This window comes from Arvicola amphibius, chromosome 6 (genome assembly GCF_903992535.2).
Source record: "Arvicola amphibius chromosome 6, mArvAmp1.2, whole genome shotgun sequence".
Lineage (NCBI taxonomy): Eukaryota > Metazoa > Chordata > Mammalia > Rodentia > Cricetidae > Arvicola > Arvicola amphibius.
Genome location: NC_052052.2, coordinates 32,684,742 through 32,711,047, shown reverse-complemented (window position 1 = coordinate 32,711,047; position 26,306 = coordinate 32,684,742). Strand labels below are relative to the sequence as shown.

Sequence of the window (26,306 nt, the reverse complement as noted above, 5' to 3'; positions counted from 1 at the left end):
AACCAGCAAAGTAAATAAATAATTTAGAAACAATAAATAGGGCTTCGGCTTCCACAAGTGAACACACCGCTGGCTTCAGCACAGGCTCTTCCAGCAACGCGACTACAATGTATCCTCTCAAAATTCTTTCCCCAGGACCTGGGGCCATTTCTGAATTCTCCCAGAGGAGTTCTCCATAGCTGAGGTTTCTGGTGTCTGTAGAGCTGGGATCCATGAGCACCTTGGAGCTGTTGGTCAGTGGTTAGTTAGGTCATCTCCTCTGGCTCGATGTATGTCACTCACCGGCCTGGGGCCTGAGCTTTACAGCCTCCTTTTCCGACTGAGGTTACTGGCTAGCGAGGCCGGGTGGGGCTGTTCCAGGCAGGGCAACACAAGGGTTCAGTGTGCAAAGGCTTGGAGATCATCCTCAGCCCAGACAGCCGCAAGCAGTGGCGGAGAGGTGGTCCACGGTCCTCCAGGTGCTGTTCACGTCCATGAAGGAGACAGCCTCATAGCGAGTGGGCCGGCAACAAGGCTGGCTGATTGGCCGGGACCCAGGGGGCGATCGCAGGGCCCCGGCGCCCAGTAAGCTGGCCAGGCTGAGGTCGTGCGGGGAGCGCGCTCGGCGGCACGACCCGCTGCAGAAGCGGAAACGTACCAGCTCGTCGGAGCTGTGGCCCAGGCCGAGCGCGCTCACCGGCACCAGCTGCGAGCGCAGGCGGCAGCCGCGCGCATCCGTGGCCCGCGCGCGGCTGCTCCGGGTCTCTGCACGCGCGGCGCGTACCCCGCGGAGCGCAGCGGGAGGAGATTGGAGCGCGGGACCTGGCGGCGGGGGTGCCGGCTGGGGAGACTGTGGCGGTGGTGGCAGGGCTCTTTCGCTGCACAAGTGAGCAGTGCGTCCCCCTGGAATGAGACTGAGTCACTTTCGGGGGGTGGGGGTGGGGGAGGGTCTAGGACTAGCCTCGCCCTGTCCCACCCTGTCCCACCCTGTCGCGCTCTCACCTACCAGGCAGGTGGCCGGTGGGGGGCGCCATGACCGGCGAGGGACCATCGCTAGCGGAGGGGCTGAGGGACATGGGGTCCAGGGAGGCCTCTGTGACGCTGCTCAGTAGGACAAGAACAGCTAGGGTTGGCCACAAAGCTGGCTGCAGAGAGAAAAGAGGAGACTCAGGGAAGAACAGGGCACTCTGGAAGGCTGTCTTGTCTGTAGCCCAGATCAAAGACCGCTCCAGTTGGGTTCCTATCTGGGCTGCTGAGTGTAAGGAAGGCTTAAGTTTAATAGGCATTTGGCTGCTTCTGGGAGCCCAGGGGAGGAATCACCTGAGGGCACTAATCAGGCAGAGAAATCCTGTTCCTTTCCTCCTATGGCTGGCTCCTCCCTCTTGATAGTTTCCCTTTACTAACTGACCCCCTGCCCAGCTATATTCTACTCTTTTTCCCAATTAAAGTCAGCTGGGAAATGCTAGGGACTGGCTCACCTGCCACCTAGGCCGGAGGCAGAGGGACAATGCAGTAGAGTCTCCAAGTCCTAGTTCCATCTCTGTCAACACCAGGAGCTCCCATCAGCCTTCGTGGGCCTGTTTCCCCACCTTCTTTTTGGGACAGCTGCAAATTGAAGGAGGGGTTAGTAATCTTTTGGGGTGTTAGTTCAGTATCCACTTCAGTATCTCAAAGCTACCCCGAAGCTTAGGTAACTAGAGGCAGCCCAGAAGCAGTAGCGGCATGGAGATGCGGAGATGCAATTGGTGCTTTGAGGATTTCCTCCTTCACGGTTCCACAAGTTCCATGGCTCCCTTTTCCAGATTGGCAAACAAGGCTCGGCTGAGCTCAGAGACTGGCTAACGGGGAGACTCACACAGCTGTGGTCCTGTCTTCTAGGACCCTTCTGTGCTGTACTTCAGGGCTGAAGGTACCAGAGAGGCTGGGGAAAGCAGTAACTGGACACCCTTAGCACCCTTAGCTCCGCACTCCGCGTTCTCTGCAAACACCCAGGGAGGAAGCAGAGCTCTGGAGAATTAGAGTGCCAACCGGCTGGTCACTATGTGTTGTCTGTTGACTGGGAGCCTAGGCCTCCTGCAATTTCTGTTCTGGACTTAGAGTCACCTGAGTTCTCTCTTAGACCCACAGATGTCCCCCAAGAGCCTGCCTGTTATCTGGGGGGGGGGGGGGAGTGATGGGCCTTCTGAAAACACAGTGCCTGGACCATGGTTTCCTGTGGCCACCAGGGGGCAGAGTTTGCCAAGCCTGCCGACTAAAGGGGCAAGGGAAGGAGGACTTTTCCATATCCTCTGCACGTTCAGTTCTGAGCCATTCCCAGGAGGACCAGCCAGCCCTCCACATCAGCCTGGTCTCAGAGGACTGGACCACTCTGAGAGCTAGCCATCTGGGCCATCAGCCTTCTGTGCTTGGCATCTTAGCCTTGCTCCTACGAGTTTCCCCCATGAACTATCCTTCCTGACCCTAGTCGTCTTTGCGAGGCGACCCCCTGGGGCCCCGAGGACCTTTAATAGTCCTCATTAGCTAGTCTCCTCATGGGTCCCAGATGTTATCTTCCGTCCTTCTGCTAGCACACAGAATACATGGGGCCGACCGCAGGACACATACCTTCCAGGCCTTTATCCAGGAAGTGGTCCTCCAGGACTAGTTGTGTACCTGTTGGCTAACTAGACTCAGATCCCTAGAGACCAGGCTAGTGACTATTTTCCCAGATGGAGGGAAAGTCAGACAAGGCAGCCTTAGGGGTATCTGCGCTAGAGGGAGCCCAGGAGCAAGTCCCTCGAGGGCAGCTCAGACCAGTCTCCTTCCTTACCTTCTGGGATATTTGGTTCTCCAACCCTTGCCAATCCTATCCACCAGCCCTATACTCACCAAGGGGGTCCTTCTAGGTACCTTTCCTGGGACCAGTGCTGGGCTTTCCCCCGAAGCTCAAATGTATCATGCCCAGAATTGTGCACCTGGCAGCGCCTCTTTTAGCCAAAAGTGGGGCCTTGGCAGCCGGTCTGTGCCCTGTGGCGGCAGCGGGAGCCTCATATTACAGCCAGCCAGGAGGGCTAACACAATCCAACAGAATAGCGACAAGAGGGACTGGAGGGACTGGGAGGGGCAGAGAGCTGCGCTGAGAGCCTAGAAAGAGAGAGGCTGAGAGAAAGGGGGAGGAAGAAGACCTTTCTGGCCCCTTTTCTGCCCTAGGAGCGTCCATCAGGGAATGGGCAAAAAGATTGGCTTACCTCGGGTGTAATGCTCCGAGACCCAGTGGAAGCGAAGGCTGCGGCCCGAGGGACTTGTTGCTGGCAGAGCCCGCGGGCCGCATCTGGGGGCCGAGCCCAACTCCATCCCTCAGCAGCCTCCTGCCCGCCGCCGTCCGGTGTCAAATTCCAGCCCCAGCGTCACCAGATCCCGGGGTGGGGCCCAGAGCGCCCCCGCCCCGCCCCACCTTTCAGGGCTCACCTGGCCGCTCCACCCTTCGGATCCTGTCCCCACTAGCTGGGCTCGGTCCCCTTGGGTGGAGGCTAGATATTGGGAGAAGACCCCAGGAGGCAGAGTAGAGATCACGGGCGGCAGCGAGGAGCTGAAACTGGGAATTCGAAGTTGGTAGACACGCAAAGTAGGGAACTGGGAGGCCTGGCCGAGGGCGGGAGAGAGAGACCTGGCCGAGGGCGGGAGAGAGAGACGGAGGGAGGCGAAGGAGGGGCAGCCTGGAGGAGCGTTTCAGCTTGGGTCGTGCAGCCACAGGGGTGCTGGCTAGCTACTCTGCAGCGTCAACTGGTGGCTCCGGGACCTTCAGAAACTTCAGCCGCTTCGGAACGGCAGGGCTCTGCGTTGGGCTCCCACCGTCCAGCGATAGTCGTCTGTTTCACCACTCAGTTTCAGGGGCTCGGAGCTCAAAAGAACTCATGCACACTGTCTTAATGAAAGCAATGATTGTGTGTGTGGGGGGGGGACAGGGGTGAAGAATCGGAGAGTGACAGAGTATTGAACTGCGTTTTGAGGTGTGATAAGGCAACTTGACAGGTGTCTGCTGACTGTTTGATGTCTATGATTAGAAAGGTCTTACTAACCAGCTTGGAGCTCATGAAGATGCTAGGAACAAATGACCCGGTCTGAGTGTGGCCAGACACCCACTTTCATTGAATGACTGCACCAGGGAGAGTATGGTTTTGAGACAACGAAGACAGAAGAGGGGGTCCAGGCTGCTGGGGACGGAAAGATGAATCCTGAGCAGGTTGTGGGGAACTAGGAGCTGCAGGGACCCAATCTCCAACCCCCTTTTTCCCGCCTGATTGTACAAAGTGAGGCGGTCAAACCGACAAAAGTGCACTTTTAGCTTTGGCCTGGGTGACCACAGAATGGACTCTAGGAGCTGACGCTCCCTGGGGGAGGGTCAGGTGTGTGTGCAGAGGGGCGGGTATGAATTCAGTGTTGGGCATGTTGAACTAGAAGGGTCTGTGGACTCTCCTGCTGGAAATGCCCTGAAAGTAGCTGAATTTGTAGCCAGGAGCTAAATGAAGGCAGTTGGGCTAGCGATGGCAATTTGGTATTTGTTGACTAATACATGCATACCTGGATGCTGGGAGTAAGGAGGAGTACCCAGGGAATGTGGATGGACTAGATGTACCCTGGCTATGCATGTATCAGCATCCCTGTGGACCTTTAAGAGCGACCTACCACATCGGGCCCCATCCCAGATCAGATCTGAATCCTGATGTGGGTAGGTGCAAATTTCCAGGTTTCCTTTACCTGTGACTCTGGTACACAGCCAGGGTTCATAACCACAGGTTTTGAGAGAGTGGTTTTGTGCAGAGCTCGAGGCTGAAGTCCGACTGCAGAGATAGCGCTGCTGCTACTGCCTGGGAGGCCTTTCCCTAGGCTCCACAGGACCGCATGGGATGGGAGGATGCATGCTGAACAGCGTGCTCTCTTTTCTCGTGTATCTGGCTGCTGAATTGGTCTTTTCAGCCAGGACTACTACAGACAGGCATGTAGCTTAGGCTCCATGTGGAAGCATTACGGTCCTTGGGACAGCCAGGTCTCTCTGTAGTGAGGCTTACCGGTGGGAAGGCCAAGGCATGCCTGGGCCCTGGGATTGGTTGAGATAGGACAGGTAAGGGGACAGTTGTTCCACTTCCTGCCACAGTGGCCAGTGTCTGGCAGGAAGCTGCCTCCAGAGTTGCAGGTCAGGGTGTACGTTTGAGCATTCTCAGACCTGCTTGGGGTCGCTTCAAGATGGGTCAGACTCCAGAGTTCTAAGGGGGTGAAATGGGAAACGGATGTCCCTTTTAAAGTTCCCAGACGTGCCTAGGGCTGGACTGGGGGCTTTCCTGCTTTCTGTAGAGAAGATGGGAAGTGCTAATATGGAGTGGGCCACATCCATTTCAAAGTGGAGCCATGACAGCAGCGGAGGTCTGTGGGCCTCTCTGTGCCCTGTGGACCTCTTCTGCTGGTCTTTATTTATTTTATATATGTGTTTGAGTGTATGTATACCACAGGAACCTCGGAGGTCAGAAGAGGGTGTTAGATCCCCTGGAACTGGAATTATGGGTGATTGTGAGTGCTGGGATGTGGGTGGTGGGAACTGAACCTAGGTCCTCTGCAAGAGCCAGAAGCACTCTTAACCACTGAACTGGAGGCCTCAAAGATCCCTCACCTGAATGGAAAGGGAAAGGAACTCAGGAGTCTGTGGGTTAGAGAGAAGACCCTTGAATTCAGTTCTGTTGTTAAGGCCTATGTTTCTGTTTCTTTCAGAAAAGTCAGAGAAAACAACACAAGGCTAGATTCAGGGGATAGCTTTATTGCTTCCATGAGGGCTGCCTGGGAGGACTGCCTCAGCCTGGGTAAGGTCCTTGAGCCTCACTCCCCTCCAGTCCTGGGGAGGACCCATGGAGTCTCATCAAGAAACCCAGCCCATCTGACAGTTGGCCAGTCCAGGAAGAAACATGCTCCCACGGATCAGGGACAGCTAGGGAGAGGTGCTATTCCTCTCAGGCTGGGCCTTGCCTCCTGAGTTCTCTCTGCTCTTGTCCAAGAGCTGTCCTGTTGGCTTTAAAGGGATGGCTCTGGGGTTCCCCTGTGGGACATCGGGGGGCTGGTGAGAGGGAGTACTCCATCTTCTCCCCAAGGAAGGCCAAAGCGTGTCATGAGCTGGAGATGGCTAACGGAAGATACCACCTCCCTGTGGCCCTGAAGCATGGTCTGACACTTCCATCCTTCAGGGAGTTCACCGGGATCACTGGCTGGTGGGCCCTCTAGTGGCCCTCTTTCTGCACAGCAAGTGGACAAAAGGTGACATCTTATTGAAAAATAAATTATCCCTCCCCTCCCTGCACCCAAATTCACGAAATGATAATACACCAAACACTGACTGGAGAAATGATTCTGGCAGCGCTCTCGCTACCAAATGTCCCACCTCCTGCATGCTGGGCCTGCTGGCCACAGCCAGGACCTCCTGGCCCTCTGGCTTCACGGACCCAGGCTGCGAGGCAGAGTGCTGGTCTCTGAAGCTGGCCTGCAGCAGGCACAGCTCTGGTTGCCTTGCCAAGGCCTCACTGGCCCTTGGGCCTCTTGGCACTGTCCTTCTCTGGGTCAGAAGACTGGTGGCAGCTGCTTGTTCCTAGCGTGAGCCTCGATGGCCCGGTGTTGGGCCCGCTCAGATGCCGCTGGTTAAGTCAGTGATGACGCGGGCTTTCACTAGCTTCCGGAGAAACTCTTTCTCTCGCTGGATGTTGTGTGTCCAGGACTAGAAGGAGAGAGATGGAGAAGTTATGAAGTGGGTAGCAGGACACAGCCTTGCTTAACCCTGGGCTGGTGCCCTCTCTTCCAGTCAGCAACCTCTGAGACCCTGTGACTGGGAATACACGGGCACACATTTGTCCTGTCTTCCTGCAAGACCACAACAACCCGGTAATGAATGCTACAACTCTTCCCCTGACAAGCAAGCCTGGCGACCCATCGTCACCCCAGAGGAACTCTGCCCTGGCTTCTTCCAAGTCTTGAGTAGTCTTGGCTTCCCAGTCCCTTCAGTGCTCAGAATTGCATTCCTCCAGACAGCAGCCCACAGCTCCTTGGCAGCACTCAGGTTCTAGACACCCTGAGGGCAAGGAGGTGAGTCACTGGACCGCACAGCAAGGGGCTTGGGCTGCTTCTCTGATGCAATCCATTCTCCAGGCCTTAGACAGCTAATGAAAGCCTTCCTTCCTTGTACAGGAACCAGGGAGCCTAAGGAGCACACCTCATTTTTCTTTTAAAAATGTTATCCTTGTCTAATCTAAATATTAAAATCGTATTTGTTTATGATTGATGGTGGCAGCGCACACCTTTAAGCACTTTGGAGGCAGAGGCGGGAGGATTTCTGAGTTTGAGACCAGCCTGGTCTACAGAGCAAGTTCCAGGACAGCCAGGGCTACACAGAGGAATCCTGTCAAGAAAAAAAGTTCTTTTAATGTATTGTTTACTCTATGTGTGTGCATGTGTATATGATGTGTGTGCCTTTGAATGTGATCCTGGGCATACCAAGGTGTGTTATTGTTGTTTGCTTTCTTTTTTTTATTATTTTTTTTTATTAAAAATTTCTGCCTCCTCCCCGCCTCCTCCCAGCCTCCCATTTCCCTCCCTCTGCCCCCACTCTCCTCCCCCTCCCTCTCGGGTCGGAAGAGCAGTAAGGGTTCCCTGCCCTGTGGGAAGTCCACGGTCCTCCCCACTCCATCCAGGTCTAGGAAGGTGAGCATCCAAACAGGCTAGACCCCTCCAAAGCCAGTACATGCAGTAGGATCAAAACCCAGTGCCATTGTCCTTGGCTTCTCAGCAGCCCTCATTGTCCACCATGTTCAGGGAGTCCGGTTTTATCCCATGCTTTTTCAGTCCCAGTCCAGCTGGCCTTGGTGAGCTCCCATTAGATCAGCCCCACCATCTCAGTGGGTGGGTGCACCCCTCGTGGTCCTGACTTCCTTGCTCATGTTCTCCCTCCTTCTGCTCCTCATTTGGACCTTGGGAGCTGTTGTTTGCTTTCTTGTTTTGTTTTTTTTTGAGACAGGATTTCTCTGTGTAGCTTTGAAGCCTGCCTTAGAACTCACTCTGGAGACCAGGCTGGCCTCGAACTCACAGAGATCCGCCTGCCTCTGCCTCCCGAGTGCTGGGATTAAAGGCGTGCGCCACCACCGCCCGGCTGGTTAGTGCTTTTACCCACCCCACTGAGCCATCTTACCTGGCCTGGATTTTTGAGACCGAGTCTCACTTAGCAGCTTGGGTTAGTCTGAAACTCAGTATGTAGCCTAGGCTGGTCTCAAACTCATGATCTTTGTACTCCAGCTCCCCACGTGCTGGATTACAGGTGCAAACCACTATACCCATCTGCTTTACTGTCTGAAGCAATATCTCACTATATAACTCATGCTGGCCTTGAGCCTTTTATCTTTTTGCCCCCACCTCCCAAGGCCATTCTACCAGATTGGCACCCAATGGCTAACATCACTTCCCCATCATACTTGATTCCCCCATCTTAACAAATTAAACAAACAAAAGTGTTATATACTTAAAACTGTATCCTTGGTAAGTGAGATGATACCACCTCCCAGGGCTTATGGGATTGGATTCCCTCTGATTCTCAGAAATCTTCCCCAGGAAGCTTCGATGACTAAGCCTCTCAAAGACGGAAAGGGGCCTGATGGAACGAATGAAGGGATGAGTGTCATTAGCCTCATGGCGTGGCCACAGCTGGCCTCTGCTGCGTGTCAGCACTGGGTCACTTCTGAGTCTGCGCTCACACCATTATTATTGGATTCAAAGAACTAGGGGCTGTCCGGCCCTTAGTCTGATCCTGACAACACTCTCCAACCTTCCAGATCTCTGAATTAAAACTCAGAGTCATTGACCAGGGTCCCAGTCATCCTCTGCTCCCGAGCTCCCTCGAAGCCTCTGCTGTGAACCACAAACTGGCTGCCCTGAAGCCTCCACATCCCCAAGTAGTGATGGCTGCCTCCCTTACAATCAAAGCCCAGTGCCTGAGGTGGGCCATCTCCCTCAGCCTTCCTCCTCTTTCTACCATCTGTCCCCTCAAACTCCTGGAGAAACAGAGGCCTGGGCTCTCATCACTCCACCCTGCTAGAGCCTCTGCAAGCTGCTCTCCTTGTCTCGGAGCGCTGGGCAACTCATGTCCATTCTTTGAAGATTCAGTCGTCTTTCCAGAAGTTTCTATGGACAGGGATGGTTAGACACACAGTAGGCACTCCTTGCCGTGATATTTATTCAATGAAATTAGATTGAATTTCTTTCTAATCGTGTGTGTGTGTGCGTGTGCACACACATGCTCATAGAGGGGAGGATGTCCTGGTCTACCACTCTCTACCTTATTCTCTGAGGACAGGGTCTCTCACGGATCCTGGAGCTAAGATGGTGCTCAGAAAACCCCAGTGACCTTCTGGGACTTGTGCAACCATGCCTCACTACTTCGTTTTTAGAATTAAAGATTTTGTTTTTATTCTTTTGGTTTTTCAAGTCAGGGTTTCTCTGTGTAGCCCTGGCTGTCCTGGAACTTGCTCTGTAGACCAGGCTGGCCTTGAAATCAGAGATCCTCCCACCTCTGATTCCAAAGTGCTTAAAGGTGTGTACCACCACCACCAATCATAAATAAGTACAATTTTAATATTTAGTTTAGACAAAGATAACATTTTTCTCCTGAGAGCTGGGACTAAAGGCATGTGCCACCACCACCTGCCCATTCCTGCCCCCCAGTTGAGGACCCAACCCAGTGCCACTGAGCTTAATCCCCAACCCATTTTAGGCTGTCCTTCAACTCTGTAGACCAGGCTGGCCTCAAACTCACAGAGATCTGCCTGTCTCTGTCTCCCAAGTGCTGGCATTAAAGGCGTGTGCCACCACGACTGGCTTTATTTTAAATGATTTGTTTATTCTTATTCTGTTGTGGTGGTTTGGAAAAAAAAAAAAGCTCCCATAGGGAGGGACACTATTAGGAGGTGTGGCCTTGTTGGAGGAAGTGTGTCACTGAGGGGGTGGGCTTTGAGGTCTCCTATGTTCAAGCTAAGCACGCTGTGGCACTAAATTCACTTCCTGTTGCCTTCGGATCAAGATGTAGAACTCTCAGCTCCTTCTCCATCACCGTGTCTGCCTATATGCTGCCATGTCCCACCATGATGATAATGGACTGAACCTCTGAACTGTAAATCAGCCCCAGTTAAATGCTTTCCTTTCTAAGAGCTGCAGTAGCTGGTCATGGTGTCTCTTCACAGCAGTAGAAGCCCTAACTCAGACATGTGCACTTGTGCCTTGTCTGCATCTATGTCAGCATAAGGCTGCTGGATCCCCTGGAACTGGAGTTACAGACAGTTGTTAACCACCGTGTGGGTGCTGGGAATTGAACCCAGGTCCTCTGGAAGAGCCGCCAGTGCTCTTAACCTCTGAGCCATCTCTCCAGCTCCCAGAATTAAAGATTTTATTTTCATCACTACTTAATACAAATAGCACCATCACACATGTAAAGATTTGTAACTTGTTAGAGCCCATGGGTTTTCGGAATACAAAACAGAAATTCCAAACAAATTTACTTTGACTAATCTTCAGAATTTCTCCCTTGGCTTTGAAACTGAAAATTCTGAAATGAAGCATGGACCGCTCCTTGGCTGCCTATCCTGATCTTACCAACTTTCACATTTGATGGGTGTTAATGCTGAAGCTTTACAAGCTGACGACATGTGATCTGGGCTACAAATCGCGGGGAAACATCAAACACGAGGGCCTGTCTCACAAGAGGAACTCCATCAAAAAGGCTTTCATCCTCGTGGAACCTATGGCTAAAGAGACTTGACAGACTGGGGCAGAACATTTCTAGAGAATGAGAAGAATTTGTTTATAAGCTATGGGGGAAACACTCGCTGCTCTCTGACTTTCACCGTGCTCCCTCATCTCTAGTAAAAGAATGGAAATGAGGATAGAGGAATGCAGAGAATTCTTGGGGGGCATCGTTTGCGATTTGCAGACAATCACGTGACGAGACCGAGGAGATGAGGCGGAGTGCCCTTGTAGGGAATAACAAGAGCCTGCTAGAAGAAGTCGAACTATTTTCCACGGGTGGTTAGACTTTGCGTGACTCCTTTACCTTGGGAAAAAATCAAACTACACAGAAGGGTGAGTCTTGAGCTCTTTGAAGTTTTGCCCCAGGAAAATGATGGAACACTGTACCAGGGTCTAGAGACAATGAGGAGAGACGATACTAGGAAGACCTCTAGACGCCGAAGAGCAAGTATGTCAGCTGTGAAGACAACACTGTCCCTGGAAGATTCCAGATGAGGCGGGGGTGGGGTGAGACGGGGTGAGGGGCTATGGTTCTCATTTAGGCTACACTTACAGCTTGCAGACTCTGCCCGATATAACTGTATGGAACCCCAGTCTACTGAAAGAATAGAACTTTCAGAGGAGAACGGAAGAGGCGGCTGGGGCTGCGAAAGGCACTTGCTGCTCAAGCCTGACAATCTTGGGAGTCACATACAGGTCCATGCCTGATTTCTGACATTCTGACTTTTTGGGATTTGAACTCCGATCCTCATGCTTATGCAGCAGGGGCTCTTATCCTCTGAGCCATTTTCCCAGGGAGAAATTAGCAAAGCAAAAGCAAAACAACAAAAAACAGGCTTAGAAGAATGGCAGAAGGAGGATTCAAGCAAAACAGGCATTCATAAAACTGTTTCACCCCACACCTTCCCCTCCCTCTAGAAGAAGTTTCGAGAGCACCCACTAGGAGTCACTGAGAGTTAACACATCAGTAGAGAATTGGATAGTCCACAATACTAAGAAATTATTAACTTTTTGAGGTGTGATATCAAAATAGTTCTTATCTTTTAGAGTTACTGACTTTATGGCCATAATGCTGTATCTAAACGCTGTTTCCCCGGAGTCACCGGGGTGGGGAGCAAGTGAGGAAGTACAGAGGAATCGGGAGTTCCGTACTCTTCACCGGCTTATGCTTATAAAAATGCTGGACCACTGGCTCTCCTAATGAAAAAGTAGGCATGGGGCTGGAGTGATGGCTTAGTGGTTAAGAACACATACTGCTCCCGCAGAGGACATGAGTTCAATTCCCAGCAATGGTTGTCAGTGGTTCCCAACCACCTGTAACTTCAGCTCTAGGAGATCAGACGCCCTCTTCTGGCCTTGCTGGAAACTTGCACTCATGTGCGCATTCTCTCTCTCTCTCTCTCTCTCTCTCTCTCTCTCTCTCTCTCTCTCTCTCTCACACACACACACACACACACACACACACATACACACATACATATACATAAACATAATTGCAACTAAATCTTGGGGGGGAGTAAAGGAAAAGAAAGAGAAGGCACAAAAGTTTGTTCTGGATGTAGCTCTTAGACCAGGCAGTGCCCACTCAGGTGCTCTTTCCTAACCCCTCCTTCCATGCAGGTAAGTTAGGAGCCTCCTGTGGGCTGAAGCAGGACACAATCAGACTTCTGTCCACTGACTGCAGTCCACATTTTCAGCAGGGCAGGGTCTCCTCTGATAGTTCTGTTTCTTTTAAATAAGATTTTTAAAAAAGATTTATGCTTTTTAGGCTGGGCATGGTGGCACATGCCTTTAATCCCAGCACTTGGGAGGCAGAGGCAGGCCAGTCTCTGAGTTCAAGGTCAGCCTGGTCTAGAGAATGAGTTCCAGAACAGCTGGGGCTACATAGAGAAACCATATCTCAAAAAAAGATTCATTTTTAAAATGTCTGTGTGTGTCTGTGTGTGCCCATACACATGCTACTTCTGTTTGCATGTACATGCTATGTGTGTTCTGGGAATGAAGCTGCTGATCTGTTTCTCTCCAGCCATATAGCTGCGTCTGTTTCTTCTACTGAGACAGGGTCTCACTGTAGCCCTGGCTGGTCTAGAACTCATGCTGTAGCCCTGGCTGGCCTAGAACTCACAGAGACCCACCTGCCCCTTTCCCTGTAGAAATTATAGGCATGTATGTGTCACCTTGTCACCACGCCTAGCCTGATGCCGACTATTAAGAGTTAGAGCAAAGCAGGGGGATGAGAAAAAGAGAGAGAAGGGTGAGTGAAGAAGAAACGCTGGAAATCACGGGACCCTAAGCAGGAAGAAGCGGTCAATATAAAAAAGGTTCTGAGCGCTCAGGAAAACGAACTCATTTGTCTCATGAGCCCTGATGGCCTGAGTTCGATTCCCCGAACCCATGGTGGGAGGAGAGAACGGACTCTAAAAAGTCGTCTTCTGACTTCCACACATGCATCATGGTACAATGCACCCCTCCAACAATAATAAATAAAAGAAAAAAACGTGACATCTTTCCATTCGATTTAGCTTTCTGAGATACTTTACTGGTAACTCTGAGGGAAGTGAAGTCAGGTATAGGGCTGAATGGGAGTGAAGAGCTCAAAGGGGTACTCCAGAAGGGGGTGCCCCAAGTCCCCTGTGTGCCTTCAGATTTCTCACTGGAGGAGGGAGGGTGGCCAGGAGCTTTCAAAGTATAAGGCTCAGGAGCCCTGTGGTGAGGGCTGGGAGGTACAGGTAAGAAAGCTGCGGAGCAGCAAAGGGAGCTGCAGTGTGGACTTCCATGGGTGAGCAATTTTCCCAGCCACCCCATCCTCCTGATGTCAGGCTTCAGACATGGCTCAGTGAGAGGCTGCAGCAGAAGCTGACGTATGACAAGGGTTCATTGCCCCTCCCCCCCACCCTGCAGTTCCTCGTTGAGGGGTGCAGAGGCCTGGAGATCTAGAGCTACCTGTCCAGATGGGCTGTCTGAGTGCACATGGCTGAGTTCTGTGGTTGATGCAGCAAAGAGTGGAGTGGAGGGGATATGGGAGTCTTCCTGGGAGCAAGAGGCATTGTTTACCTGAGGGCTGTGTGAAGGACAAGGAATCTTCCCAGGGAAGACAGGGTCTGTGGAAGAGGATGAGCCTGGCAGGCCGCAACAGGAGAGAATGATGGTCAGGTGTATGGAGGAGGGCGGGAGGGCCCACGGAGAGTGTCAGGGAAGAAAGCTGAAGAAAGGGCTCTGGGCTCAGGGGAAGGCTAGGGAAGAAGATGCACACGTGGCCAGCAGCCTGCATGCAAGCTAGACCACAGTGGCTGCTTAGCCGAGGGTGGTTCTTCCGGGAACACCAGGCAACAGCAGTTGCTGGTTCCCCTTTACCATCTATTTGTCCAGATGCTGGAATCCATCCTGGGTGCTGGAAGCCTTCCTTGGCTCCCCCCAAAAAACTGCCCTCTAGCTCAGCTCTCACCTCTTTGATGGCTGCCATGCGCACAGTTTCATAGTAGTGCAGGGGTGCATTGGGTGTGTTCATGTCGTAGCCGAAGCCCGCAACTGCCACTTCATCACAGCCATGTAGTGCCATGGTCACTGCCACACTGCCAAGGGTTGGGATGTTCTGGCAGAGGAGAGAGGAGAGGAAGCATGTAGAGGTCTGCGGAGGGTGGATGGGGCTGACGGCTCCAGAACTCATCAGCCCATTTCCAAGCATGGGCCTCCTTCCCCACCAGCTTCCCTCTGGAGGCTCCTCTGCCTAGTCCTCCTCTGCCCGCCCTTCCCAGGAGTCTCACCCCCCTGCCCATGAGGCCGTTGTTGAAGGGCAGTCCAATGAGAGTGAAGGCAGCCTCCTGGATGAAGTATGGGTTGAGGATGCGAATCTCAGGGGGCTCCTTGGGCACTCGAGTGGCCACAGACTTCCAGAAACCATCGGATGCGCTCTGTAGGCACAGACACAGTGTAAGAAGACATGAACTAGGCACCTGGGGATGGGTCCAGATGAATGGGGAGGACCCACATGTATGCAGAGAAATGAGCAATGAGGAGAGGGGCCATGAGTGGAAGGGTATAAACCAGCTCACACAGGAAGGCTCTGGTATGTGAGGGCTCATGGGATGTGTGCCAGGCATAGGTATGTGAGTGACGGAGGCCACGAGAGCTTGGAGGCGGAAGACAAATTGTGGGATGCTGTTAGGAGTCCTGCTCTGTCCCGAGTGCAGGGGCAGGGTGTCCTTGGGCCACAAAGAAGGCCCGCAGGCCTGGCTGTCCCACCTCCCCACTAGGGGCTGGAGCCCACCAGAAGCCTGCCCTCATTTGCCTATCTGCTCTGCTGGAGCTGACTCCTTTTCCTTCTTCTGTCTTTCCTGGTTCTCAGTCAACTGTGCTAAAGTGGACCTGGAAAATAAAGACATTTCATGAGCTGTCATAGGACAGCGGACCGACACTCAGAGCTCAGTCCTGCCCGACCAGAACTGGGTGCTCAGCTCTGTTGTGTGTAGAATGGTTCATTCTCTCTCACAGAGCTTGGTCCCAAATGAGGAGGCATCGCCTCTGGAAACTATCCCAATGTCTGACCCTGGGCCACGGGGCCTCTCCTCTTTAGCCTCTCCCTTCTTGCTGTCCAGCCTCACAAAAACCTCAGATCCCCTAGCCTTTCCTGGTCTAGACCCCAAGTTGGTCATCTCAGCTACTCTTTCACAAGCTCCCCTTTCTCTACCCTTACAACAAGGGCTCTGTAGTGTGCTGGAGGAAGCTGTCAGTCAAGCAGCATCAGAATGGTTACCATGACCTCCAAAGCAGCAAGTTTATTACTTGCTAAGGAGGCATGAAAAAAAATCAAATATACTTAGAGTAGAAGAATTGAGCACACCAAGAGGAAACATTTACTGGGTACAAGAAAAGAGGCCCAGGGGGCCAGCGAGAGGGCTCTGTGGGTAAAGGTGCTTGCCGCCCAGCCTGGCTACTTGAGTTTGATCCCAGAACCCACATGGTGGAAGGAGAGAACCAATTTGTCCTTTGACCTCCACACGCGTGCCCACACATATACACGCGTGTTACACACACACACAAAATAAACAAGTATATGTTAATATCTTTACCTGCTGATTCATCTCACTGGCCCCGAAAAGATTTTCGACCCCCTAGCACTGGGGATCAAATCCAGAGCCTCAAGCATGCTAGCAAATGCTCTATGACCAAGCCGTATCCCTGGCCCAACTTCACAAATATTCTTAGGCATGTACTTCAGAACACACATAGAGAGTACACAAACAGAGTTTAAAATAAACAAAACTTAAAACAGCACAAGCAAATTTAAGAGGGAGACGAAAATGTGGAGAAACGTTTGTCACAAATAATAAAGAGGTTCTTGTTTTAAAATCTCATGAGAAGGACCAGGCATGGTGATAATATTATTGTAATGCAGCAACTGTGAGACTGAGGCAGAAGGATGGCCTAGGCCTCAAGGGTGATCAGCCTACAGCAAGACCCTGTCGCAACAACACCCTTGCTCCAACAGACAAACAAACCCCAAAATTATGAAAAATAAATCAGCAAGATCTCCTAGAAATGGGCAAAGGACGTAAGAGAAGGTTACGTGTCAACCCAGGGCCATCCTCATGCGAGTCAAGCATGCAGCCAATTACCACACCCCCAGGCTGCAAGGCTGTTTATTACACTCGTACTTATGAATGCGAAAAGCCAGAAACATCCCAAAAGTTTACAAAAGTGGTTCGGCCAAGTGATATCGGATACAGGCCCAGAAAAGAAACGGCAGACACTGGAATTACATCTTCTGAGAATCTGGCCGCAGAAATATCATTTATTTGACATCTATGTTGTCCACATCTTTTCCTCCCCCTTGTTCCTTTCCTCTACTGTCCATCCATCTTTCAAACCAGAAACCCGGGAAGTACCCTTCAGATTCCCCTCCATCCTCACCCATCCTTTTCCGGCCTCCTACTTCTTACATCTTATCCCATAGACCCATGTCTCTCTCCCAAAGCCACTACTGCCACCTCGGGTCCCCGTCTTGTTATCGTCCATAACTGGCCCATGCTATGCCTGCTAAACACTCGAGAGCCCCATAGAGTGAAGGGAACATACGTGCCACATGAAAATGATTGCTGAATTCCAGTTGCTTATTTAACACATGTGGAATTGAGTACCCAGAACGGCTGCCCTCGCTTCCCAAGCTATGCTACCCTGCCAGAATGATATTCCCAAATACAAACCAGCTTATATCACATGTGGCTGCCTGAGTTTATGCCCTAAGCCCTCTGAACCACCGCTAGCTAATTCCTCCACGCTCCCGCTGCTGCTTGTCTCGAATACCCACACGCACCCACATGATGCGTCCTCTCTACACCTGACTGTTGCTCATCTTTTCTGATCCCTGCACCCCAAGGAAGAAGTACTGACTAGCCTGTGAATGATGATAAAACACCCAGTAAGAGCCCAGCTTCTGGGATTCAGCTTCAGAGCTGTCCAAGGGGGACTCTGAGCAAGGGACAGATTCCTAATGGACAAACCAGGGACACTCAACATTTACGATGTGGGTCACTGTGAGAATTATACAGGGCCGGACTCCTCTCTGATTCATTTCTATAGTCCGGGACCCAGCCCAGCTGGGCATGGTTACTAAAGGCGATATGACATCTTTCCAAAGCTCCTCCATTGGCCTCAGGAGCAGAGCAGCCCCAGGTACAGGTAGCCAGTACCTCCTCAGTCCTGCTATTGCTCCAGCCACGCTCTCCTTGTCGTCCAACAACCCATCCCCAGGCTTCTGCCTGTGCCTGTTCTCATATACCTCAAGAAGAGAAAGAAAACACAGGTTCCTCACCCCCAGGAGCTGCAGGGGTATGGGGAATGGGCACAGCAGTGTGTGTGTGTGTGGGGGGTAAAGGCTCCATTACTTATTTCTCCTTTCATTTACTTCACAGAGCAAAACATGTTCTAAGTCACACAACCTTTGAGGCTGTGCCTAGATTGAAACCTAGTGTCTTGGTCCTAATACCAGGTGCCTTTCTGCCAGGCCATTACAGCTTATCAGTGCTGTTCACATCTGGAGTCTGCAGCACAGGGTAGGGATACCTCCCTTGCCTTCCAAGAGCTCTGACGTGAGTCAGGGGTCACTCAGTGCCCCATGACCCACTCTACACAGGGAACATGTCAGGGTCTATATATCATCATTCTCAGCCTTCCCATGTTTTAAAGGTCTAACTAGAGAGAATTAGCTTATTGCAAATCCTTCTAAGAATCAGAAAAGAAGTGCCAGTGGGGGAGGGCGGGCCAGCCTCGCTTCTCTGGGCTAAACTTCTAAAAGGAGAAGTGACTACCCTGACGAGGACAAGAGCGCCCCCTTTCCCAGTACGAAGTGAGTAGCCTCTTACACACACAATACACACATGCACTCATGCTGATGTGCACAAATGAGTAGTCACTTACACACAAAATATACGCACGCACATATGCTGATCTGCACAAATACTATAGTAGCCTCTACACACACAATATACACATGCACTCATACTGATGTGCACAAATATGTGAGCAACTCTTCGGGACTTCCTACTTCTGCACAGCAGAGGGTAAGCTGAGGCAGGGCCTGTGTCCTAGGCGCAGGTGGTGTGCAAGCTCTGATGTCTGTATTGCCTTGGAGCAGCCAGAAGTGGTGAAGGATAGTTTGGGGACCCCGGGGGAGAATCCCATGCTTAGGTCCCAAGTCCTAGGAAGCCCCACATTAGAGGACAAGGCAGTGGCACGGTCAATGCTTCAGCATTTCTTCTGCTGCTTCTTCTCAGTCACTGTCCTGTTGTAAAGCCTCCTTGAGAATTCAGGGAAAAGCAGAATATTAAGAACAAGGTGTGAAGCCAGGTAGTGGTGGTGCACGCCTTTAATTCCAGCACCCAGGAAGCAGAGGCAGATGGAACCCGGTGAGTTCGAGGACAGCCTGGTCTATAGAGTCAGTTCCAGAACAACCAGGGCTACAAAGAGAAAAACAAAAAAAAACAAGTGTAATGTGAGCCTTTTCTTTCCCCAGCTATAAAAATATGTATTGCGGCTGGAGAAATAGCTCAGTGGTTAAGAATGTCAGCTGCTCTAGAGGACCCAGGTTCAATTCCCAGCACACACATGGCATTTCACAACTGTTTGTAGCTCCAGCCTCAGAGATCTGACACCCTCTTCTGGCCTTTTTGGGTACCAGGCATAGATATGGTACACAGACATACATGCAGGCAAAACACCCATATACATATGCATCTCAGCCAATCTCCTAACATCAACATGCAATCAAGCAAACACTCTTCTCAGACATGTACACGGGACAGGCTTCCCAGGGTAGAAACCAAGGCTTATATCCCAGTCCCACATCTCTGTGACCTGGGGCACATCACGTCATCTGTTTAAGCCTCAGGTTCCTCTTGCATAAAACAGGGATGACAAGACCGACTTCCCAGAAAGCTGAAGGGATTAAAGGGGATGCTGCTTTGGTAGCATCTGGCAGTGTCTGGTATACAGAAAGAACTCAATAAATCTTTCCTATTATGACTGGGTGCTGTAGAAGCCAAGAGATTGAAACAGAGGGTGTGGCTGGAGGTATCAGCTGCCACAGAAAGGCCAGCACGCATGCACACATGCACACCTGCACAGGTCCACACCTGCACCCACTCAGACATGGGACTGTGGAGCCAGCTTTCCCCGCTGGCTCCTGCAGGTAGGCAGTGGGTGCCGGAGGCCTGCCTGCTGCTGGGGGCACTGTGAAGTCCACCCCTGGCACGAAGGCTGCTTCCGGCTCACTTTTCCCACCCACAGGACACAACCCAGAAGCCAGTCAGTGCCACCACACCTCTCCTTGAGGACAGCTGCATTCCCTGTCACTCCCTCCTCCAGGAATGTCCCTGCCTCAGTCAAGTCTGGGCTGGCTCCTGTGTGGGGAGCTGCCAGGCTCCTGTTGATGCAACCTGCTCTGCTCTTCTCAGAACGGCCAGAAGACCTGGGAAGAAAATAAGGAAGTGTTCCCCCAGCCAGGGTCTGCTACTAAGATATTTTTAGTCCCTGGGGAGGATTTCTTTGGGGGAGTCTGAGGACAGTGACATTTGACAATCTACAGCCACTGTGACAGGGCAAATGTGCCCACAGCTACAGCTTCAGGCTAGGCCACCAGCTTTCCTGGGGTCTTAGTATCAGCTACTATCTCACCGTGCCTCAGTTCCCTGCACGGGTCTGGTCCTGACCTTCTCAGGTTTAAAATCCTCAGTGGCTCCCACCACCCTCTGAGACAGCTGTATCAACAGTTCAAACTGTGGCTCTAAGGTTCAACCCAAATGCTCAGCTGCTTGCTCTGTGCCCTGAGGCAGCTTGCTACCCTTTCGAAGTCTCATTATCTCCAACTACAGGGTAAGTATACCCATTCCGGCCTTATGGTGGTTTGTTGTTTTGACAATTAGAAGCCACACATACAAAATGTTCGGCTTAAAGCCAGCTCCTGTTAGCTTCTGCTATTCTAAGTCTTTAAGATAGTAAGTCCAGAGACTAGAGAGATGGCTGGATTGCTTCCTCCTTTGCCAGAGGGGAATAGCTCCGTGGTGAAGCACTTGCCTAGTGTGATCAAGGCCCTGGGCATGCTCTCCAGCACTGTGACAGTGAGAAAGTTACAAGTCTACCAGGCTATTAAATAAAACAAAGTCTACATTTCCTTTAAAATATGTCAAGGAGCCAGGCAGTGGTGGCACACACCTTTAATCCCAGCACCCAGGAGGCAGAGGCAGGTGGATCTCTGTGAGTGTGAGGTCAACCTGGTCTGCAGATCGAGTTCCAGGACAGCCAGAGCAACACAGAGAGAAACGCTGTCTTAAAAGACAAGAACAAAAACAAACAAAAGAAGAAAGTGTCAGGCTGGAGAGATGGCTCAGTGGTTAAGAGCATTGCCTGCTCTTCCAAAGGTCCTGAGTTCAATTCCCAGCAACCACATGGTGGCTCACAACCATCTGTAATGAGGTCTGGTGCCCTCTTCTGGCCTTCAGGCACACACACACAGACAGAATATTGTATACATAATAAAAATAAATAAATATATACAAAAAGGAGAAAGTGTCATGGAGGGCAGAGTTGGAAACTGCAATTCAGACCTTGAGATTTATGCTGTCCAGGATACTCTAGGGAAAGCTGGCCGAAGTCCTCCTTCTGCCCAGCCCTCTCCCGCATGCTAAGGCCCACTTCTGTTTGTGGTCTCCTCACTCTGTATATCCAAACTCTGCTTGCAGATCCTGCAAACAGCTTTCCAGGGGTTGAAGGGTAGGCTCAGAGCAACATTCTAACCTCAAGGATGGAAGTGGCCTTGGCCCTGTTAGGGCAGAAGATATGGAGGTCTCCAGGACATGATAATGGGGGTAGATGAGCCTGAGGTGGGCACTTTGCTCTTGGTCTTCCATATTTTTTTTTACTCCATCTCACTGGATGTGGCCAGAAGGGCAGCAACTTTCTGACACCATACAGCTGAATGGAATGCTGTTGTTGTTTTGAGATAGGGTTTCTCTATATAGCCCTGGCTGTCCTGGAACTCACTCTATAGACCAGTCTGGCTTTGACTCACAGAGATCCTCCTCCTCTACCTCCCATGTGCTGGAACTAAGGGCACATGCCACCACTGCCTGGTAGAATGGGAAGGTTTGTAATTTGCTAAATAACACACATCTTGCCAATATCATTCTCTGTGCCCACAACTTCGCCCATCTGGCCAGCCCCTACGTGAGACTGGAGACTGAAAAACAGACAGTTAGAACCTGGAACTTATATTAAGTACCCAAGGGGCAGAGAGATGAAACAGTTGGACCCTTCTTACCAGGGTAGCATCTGTTGCCAGGCCTGGTTGCTTTCCCTGACTCAGCTTCTCTTGGCCCTGAGGCCGGGCACTCTCTCCAGTGGGCTCAATCTAACGTCTCAGGAGGCAGTGGGCTTTGCAGATGAGCATCACGTGTCAAGGACTGCCACGTTCACTGTCCCACTGAGTCTCTACAGCTGTGTGAGAGGTGGCTGTCGCAGAGGAAGAGGACAGCTTAGCTCCTAACACTGAACCTAGTTCTCTGTCCACCAGCCTTCCTCACACGCAAAGAACAGGAGAGCGCCCGTGATGGCGGGTCCAGAAGTCCGCACCCACTGTAGGCTGGCTATGCTGCTGCTGTGTGCTCCGTTCGGCAGTGACAACCATAATCTGTGTAACTAATCCCTTGGGTCATATTCGGGTTTGGCTACTATAAATACCACTATGATAAAAATCTTGTATGCAAGTTTTTCTTTTCTCTTGGCACTATGTACCACTTCCTTTCCCAAACCCATGCCCTCACTGGCATGACCTGAGAGCACCTGTCTGCCCACTCCTGCCAGTGTACTGTGTTCAATATATTTTCTGAAAATGCGATAGGTGACAAATGACACTCTGCTGCCTGCACGCGCACGTCTCCAACGGCGAGGGAGGCCACATGCATCTCCGCTGTAGTTTTCCTCCTCCCTTCCCCCGCTCTGCCATCCATGTGCCCTCCCCTCTCTTAGCTGCTGCGCTCTGATGGCTTCCTTGACAGCCCTCAGAGCAATAAACCTTTGCTTGTCATATTTTCTAAACACTTTCAAAATACAATATTTTAGTTTGGTTTAAATTGATATTGCCAAGTTTCTTCTAGCACTTCTGTGCCTTAAAAGTTTGTCCCTTCCTGGCAAGCACGGGGGCCATGGGGGCTCAAACTTGTAATCCAAGCACTTGACAGATAGATGCAGGGAATTTTTTTTTTTAAAAAAGTCTGGTGTCCTATTTTCTTCAAAATTTCCAGCTAAATATGGTGTTTCACACCTTCAATCTCAGATTCTGGGAGGCTTAGCTGGGCAGACTGTTGCCAGTTCAAGTCCAGCCAGGGCCACAGAGTTTGGGGTGAGCCTGGGTAGCATAGTGAGACCGGTATATATCCTTTAGTATTTTTTTCAATATTTTGCTTTTTAGTCGGCTTGGGGTTTATTTCCATGTGAAGAGAGGGTCAAAGAAGCTATGTGAAAGCTGTATTTGGGAAAAGCCAAGAACAAGGAGAAGAGTCAGCGTGGGGCAGCCATGGAGCACCGACAACCCAGGCAGGGAGCCAGAGGCTGCTCGGTTCGCATGTCCTTTATCAAGGAATCTTCTTGGAACTAGAGAAGAAAATCAAACATAGTAAAGAGGATCCTCAGGAGAAGCAAGAGATCAAGAGGATACAAGGGTTCAGAACCAGAACAATCATCTCCTGGGGCAGGGATAGTAAGAGGAGAGATCCAGATGGAGAGCCCCACGTTCTGGTTAAAATCCCAACCCCTCAGAAGCTACCAGCCTCAGTTTCCTTGTTTGTTCCTTTAACTACATCAGCTGTGCTCTAACCTGCTCAGGGGCCTGGTCTCGCAATAGACAAGACCTTTACTGCTTCCAGGGGCTGGCGAGAGGAATTCTAACAGCGCTGGGTGGCGCAGGCTGAACGCAGTCATGTGAAGCAGGACACACATTTGATGTTGCCAGGATGGAACGTATGTGCTGGGGATGAGAAACTGGCAAAGACAGGGAGGCTCTGGGGAGTCAGGGTTTGAATTGGATCCTGTAGGCCAGTGGTTCTTAAGCTTGAGTTAACACCTGGGGGACTCATTCAAACAGACCACTGCCTACCTCCACGTTTCTCATTCAGAAGGTCTAAGGTGGGCCCGACCCCGAACGGCCAGATTCTGGGTGATACTGACGATGCCGGTATAAGATCTCACACTTAAATGTTGGTAGCCATTAAGCAAGAGAACAAGCCAGCCATCGGGATGCTCCAGCATTGGTTCTGAAGGCACACGTGGTGAGCAGAAGCAGAGAGCTAGGAAGCTGCTGAAATTGCCAGAGCAAGCCATATATAGAAAGGCAGCTTATGGATCTGGACAATGAATGATGGGATACACAGGCAAAGACAGGAAAGAATCAAGGTTTCCAGGGGCTTTGGTCGATGGCTTGTGAAAACCAGGGACTGTCCTTAGACGACTGCACTGCCTGCTGGTGAGAGCTCCCTTTACAGGGAGGGAGGGATGGAGCCTCTGCATTTAGAATCAGTCTAATGGAGGGGTGGGTCTGGATGCCAGGCTGGAGGGGCTGTGAAGCCAGAAGGGTTGGCTCTTCCAGCTACCTGAGACAGAAGGTAAGACAATGGGAAGACTTAAATTGCTTTATTACATTTATTGATATATTCATGTAGCATGCATGCGTGTGTGCATGCGTGGAGCTCAGAAATGGAACCCAGCCATGAGACACCACAGGCCACAGCCTCACCACGGTATGTATTAGGGGAGCAGAGGACTCCCTTGTGGGAGGCAGTTTTCTCTCCTCACACCACGTGGTGTCAGGGAGCAACCTCAGGTCGGCAGGTTTGGGGGCAGCTGCCCTTGCATGCTGATTTTGAAGGGGAGAAAGACCCGGACAAACAGACAGACGTGAGAAGAGGCTTGGAAAAGAGGAGAGAAGGAGACGGGACAGAAGACCACCTCAGGAGATGAGGGGAGGGTCTCCTGGCTCAAGAGAAAACAGACCCTGGTCAAGATGGCTAGGGATGGTGGGAAAAGAGAACAGAGGCAGGTGTGGATTTTATTGTGGTTTTTGAGGGAGAATGTTCCCCATAGGCCCAGGTGTTTGAATACTCGGTCTCCAGCTGGTGGAGCTGTTTGGGCAGGCTTAAGAGGCATGGCCTTGCTGGAGGAGGTGCATCACTGGGGGTGAGCTTTAAGGTTTTAAAAGCCTCAAAACATCTTTAATATACTCTCTGCTTCCTGCTTGCGGTTAGAGGGACGAGTTCTCAGCTGTTCTTGATGCCATGGCTGCTATCTACTGTCACGATTTCCTGCCGCGGTGGAACCAGAAGCCCCAATAAGCCCTTCCTTCTATGAATTGCCACAGTTAATGGTGTTTCAACACGGAAGCAGGAAAGACACGTGTGGACTGGAGGCTGGGAAGTTCACTGATGGTGGCTTTTATTTACCCTGCATGCTGAATGGGAGATTTCTCCTCGTGACATTACAGGTCCAGAAAAACTGAAGGTGGCGAGACAGAGCATCGGAAAGATTGACAACTAGGGACAGGATGCTGGCATCACGAGTTACAACCGTGGTTGCAGTTTCTCTCTCTCTGGTGCCATTTAGTCCCTGGCACTGGACTGGCTGGCGGCAGAGAAAGGGTGTAGCAGAGGTGGCAAGTAAGCAGGATGACGATGGCAGCCCAGGCTGGGCCTGGCTTTGGTGACTGATCTGACTTTGAATGAACAGACCAATGAGTAAACAACAAAAGTCACAATGACACAGCTTTGACTCACAATTTGGTGCTACCACTAACAGCACCTGCCTCAGCCAGATACCCAACAGCTGGCTTGCAAGGCAGGCATCACTGAGGCCGGTTACGTGCAAGAACTCAGTAAACAGGGGTCTCCTAGGTGATGGCAGGATGGGGCTGACAGGGAGGATTCTAAGCAGGTGGTCAGGCCCGTCAAGGGGATTCCTGAGGCAATCAGAGGTGGGGTTTAACAGCTAATTCTATCTACTCCTCAACTAGTTGTGTTACCTCAACCAAGTACTCCATTGTTTCGGTGCCTTGGTTTTCTGGTCTCTACATTGAGGATGGTAACAGTACCTGTCTGATAGGGTTATCAGGAGAACCGAATTAAGGGATTCAAGGAAGGGGGGGGGGCACGGGACTGAGGAGCTTTGATGATGATGATGGTGATGGTGATGATGATGATGATGGTGGTGGTGACGTTGATGGGAAAAGGGAGAGAAGGAAAAGAGGCAACAGGGCGCAGAAGGTAATGATGAAGAGCAGAAGCCAGCGATGAGCAGTCTGGCGCCTGAGCATTGAAACCTGCAGCAGAGCAAGCAATGCAAACCGGCATGGGGGAGGGAGGAGGAACAATGCCTGCGGCAACAGCATGGATGCTGATGATGGCCTTGCAAAGAAAACACCGTTGCCACAGGCTCCCGACAGAGGTCTGTGACCTCTTGTTCTCCAGCCGGGCCATGTGGAAGCCCGGCCCTGTGTCCCCCAGAGGTAAAGCGCTACCCATCCAGCTTCCCCCCTACACCCCCAAGCAAAGTTCTCTCAGGTCGGAACGGAGTGGAGGCTCAAGTATAGATAACATCCAATCCCCAACCTGGGCCCTGTCCAGCGAGGCCTCATATTCGGGACCTGGCAGCCGGGTCTGCCCTGCAGAGCTTCCAGATAATTCTGTTGTCTGCTCTGCTGTTGCTCTACAGCGGATTCCCCTCCTCGGGACCTGGCCTCAGACTCCTCTTTCCCATCACTACCTAGGCCAGACCCCACAGCCTAGACAGAAAAAGGCTTCACTTCCTAGGGCAAGGGGGCTCCTCTCACAGCACCCCACCAGTGAAAATCAGCCACGAAGGAAGCTGGAGTCGGGTCTCAGCACTCTGGAGGACGAGGCGAGAAGACTGCCCCAGTTTGAGCCCGGCCAGGGCTAGGGTGAACCTCGTCTCAGGAAAACAAACACTAGGAACTGCCTGCGGCTGAGGCC

At 51.6% G+C, this 26,306-nt stretch overlaps 2 protein-coding genes across 8 annotated transcripts in view; both read right to left on the bottom strand.

Annotated features, from left to right (window-relative positions):
- Nucleotides 1–406: 406 nt before the first annotated feature.
- On the bottom strand, nucleotides 407–1,517 carry Artn (artemin). 3 transcript variants are annotated; one of them, XM_038335488.1, is made up of 3 exons: nucleotides 1,458–1,517; nucleotides 986–1,145; nucleotides 407–882 (listed from the first exon to the last, which is right to left on the bottom strand). In XM_038335488.1, the coding sequence occupies exons 1-3, from the start codon at nucleotides 1,515–1,517 to the stop codon at nucleotides 407–409; spliced, it is 696 nt and encodes a 231-aa protein (XP_038191416.1). The 3 variants fall into 3 exon arrangements, with proteins under 3 accessions (XP_038191416.1, XP_038191417.1, XP_038191418.1); XM_038335489.1 differs by having other exon boundaries at nucleotides 986–1,124; XM_038335490.1 differs by having other exon boundaries at nucleotides 489–882; nucleotides 982–1,124.
- A 4,230-nt stretch (nucleotides 1,518–5,747) lies between these two features.
- St3gal3 (ST3 beta-galactoside alpha-2,3-sialyltransferase 3) overlaps nucleotides 5,748–26,306 on the bottom strand; it is a 209,291-nt gene continuing 188,732 nt past the window's right edge. For all 5 annotated transcript variants that reach the window (XM_038332403.1, XM_038332404.1, XM_038332399.1 and 2 more), the window contains 3 exons: nucleotides 14,544–14,690; nucleotides 14,225–14,371; nucleotides 5,748–6,712 (listed from right to left, as the gene is read on the bottom strand). In XM_038332403.1, the coding sequence (XP_038188331.1) occupies nucleotides 6,623–6,712; nucleotides 14,225–14,371; nucleotides 14,544–14,690 (384 nt within the window). In that variant the 3' untranslated portion in view covers nucleotides 5,748–6,622. The remainder of the gene's footprint in view (nucleotides 6,713–14,224; nucleotides 14,372–14,543; nucleotides 14,691–26,306) is intronic.

Coding starts and splice junctions, on each gene's coding strand:
- Artn (XM_038335488.1), bottom strand. CDS start 1,517: ATGGAACTAGGACTTGGAGACTCTACTGCATTGTCCCTCTGCCTCCGG. Junction 1,146..1,457: donor GCCTCCGGCCTAGGTGGCAG/GTGAGCCAGTCC, acceptor TTCTTCCCTGAG/TCTCCTCTTTTCTCTCTGCA. Junction 883..985: donor CCCCACCGGCCACCTGCCTG/GTAGGTGAGAGC, acceptor GTCTCATTCCAG/GGGGACGCACTGCTCACTTG.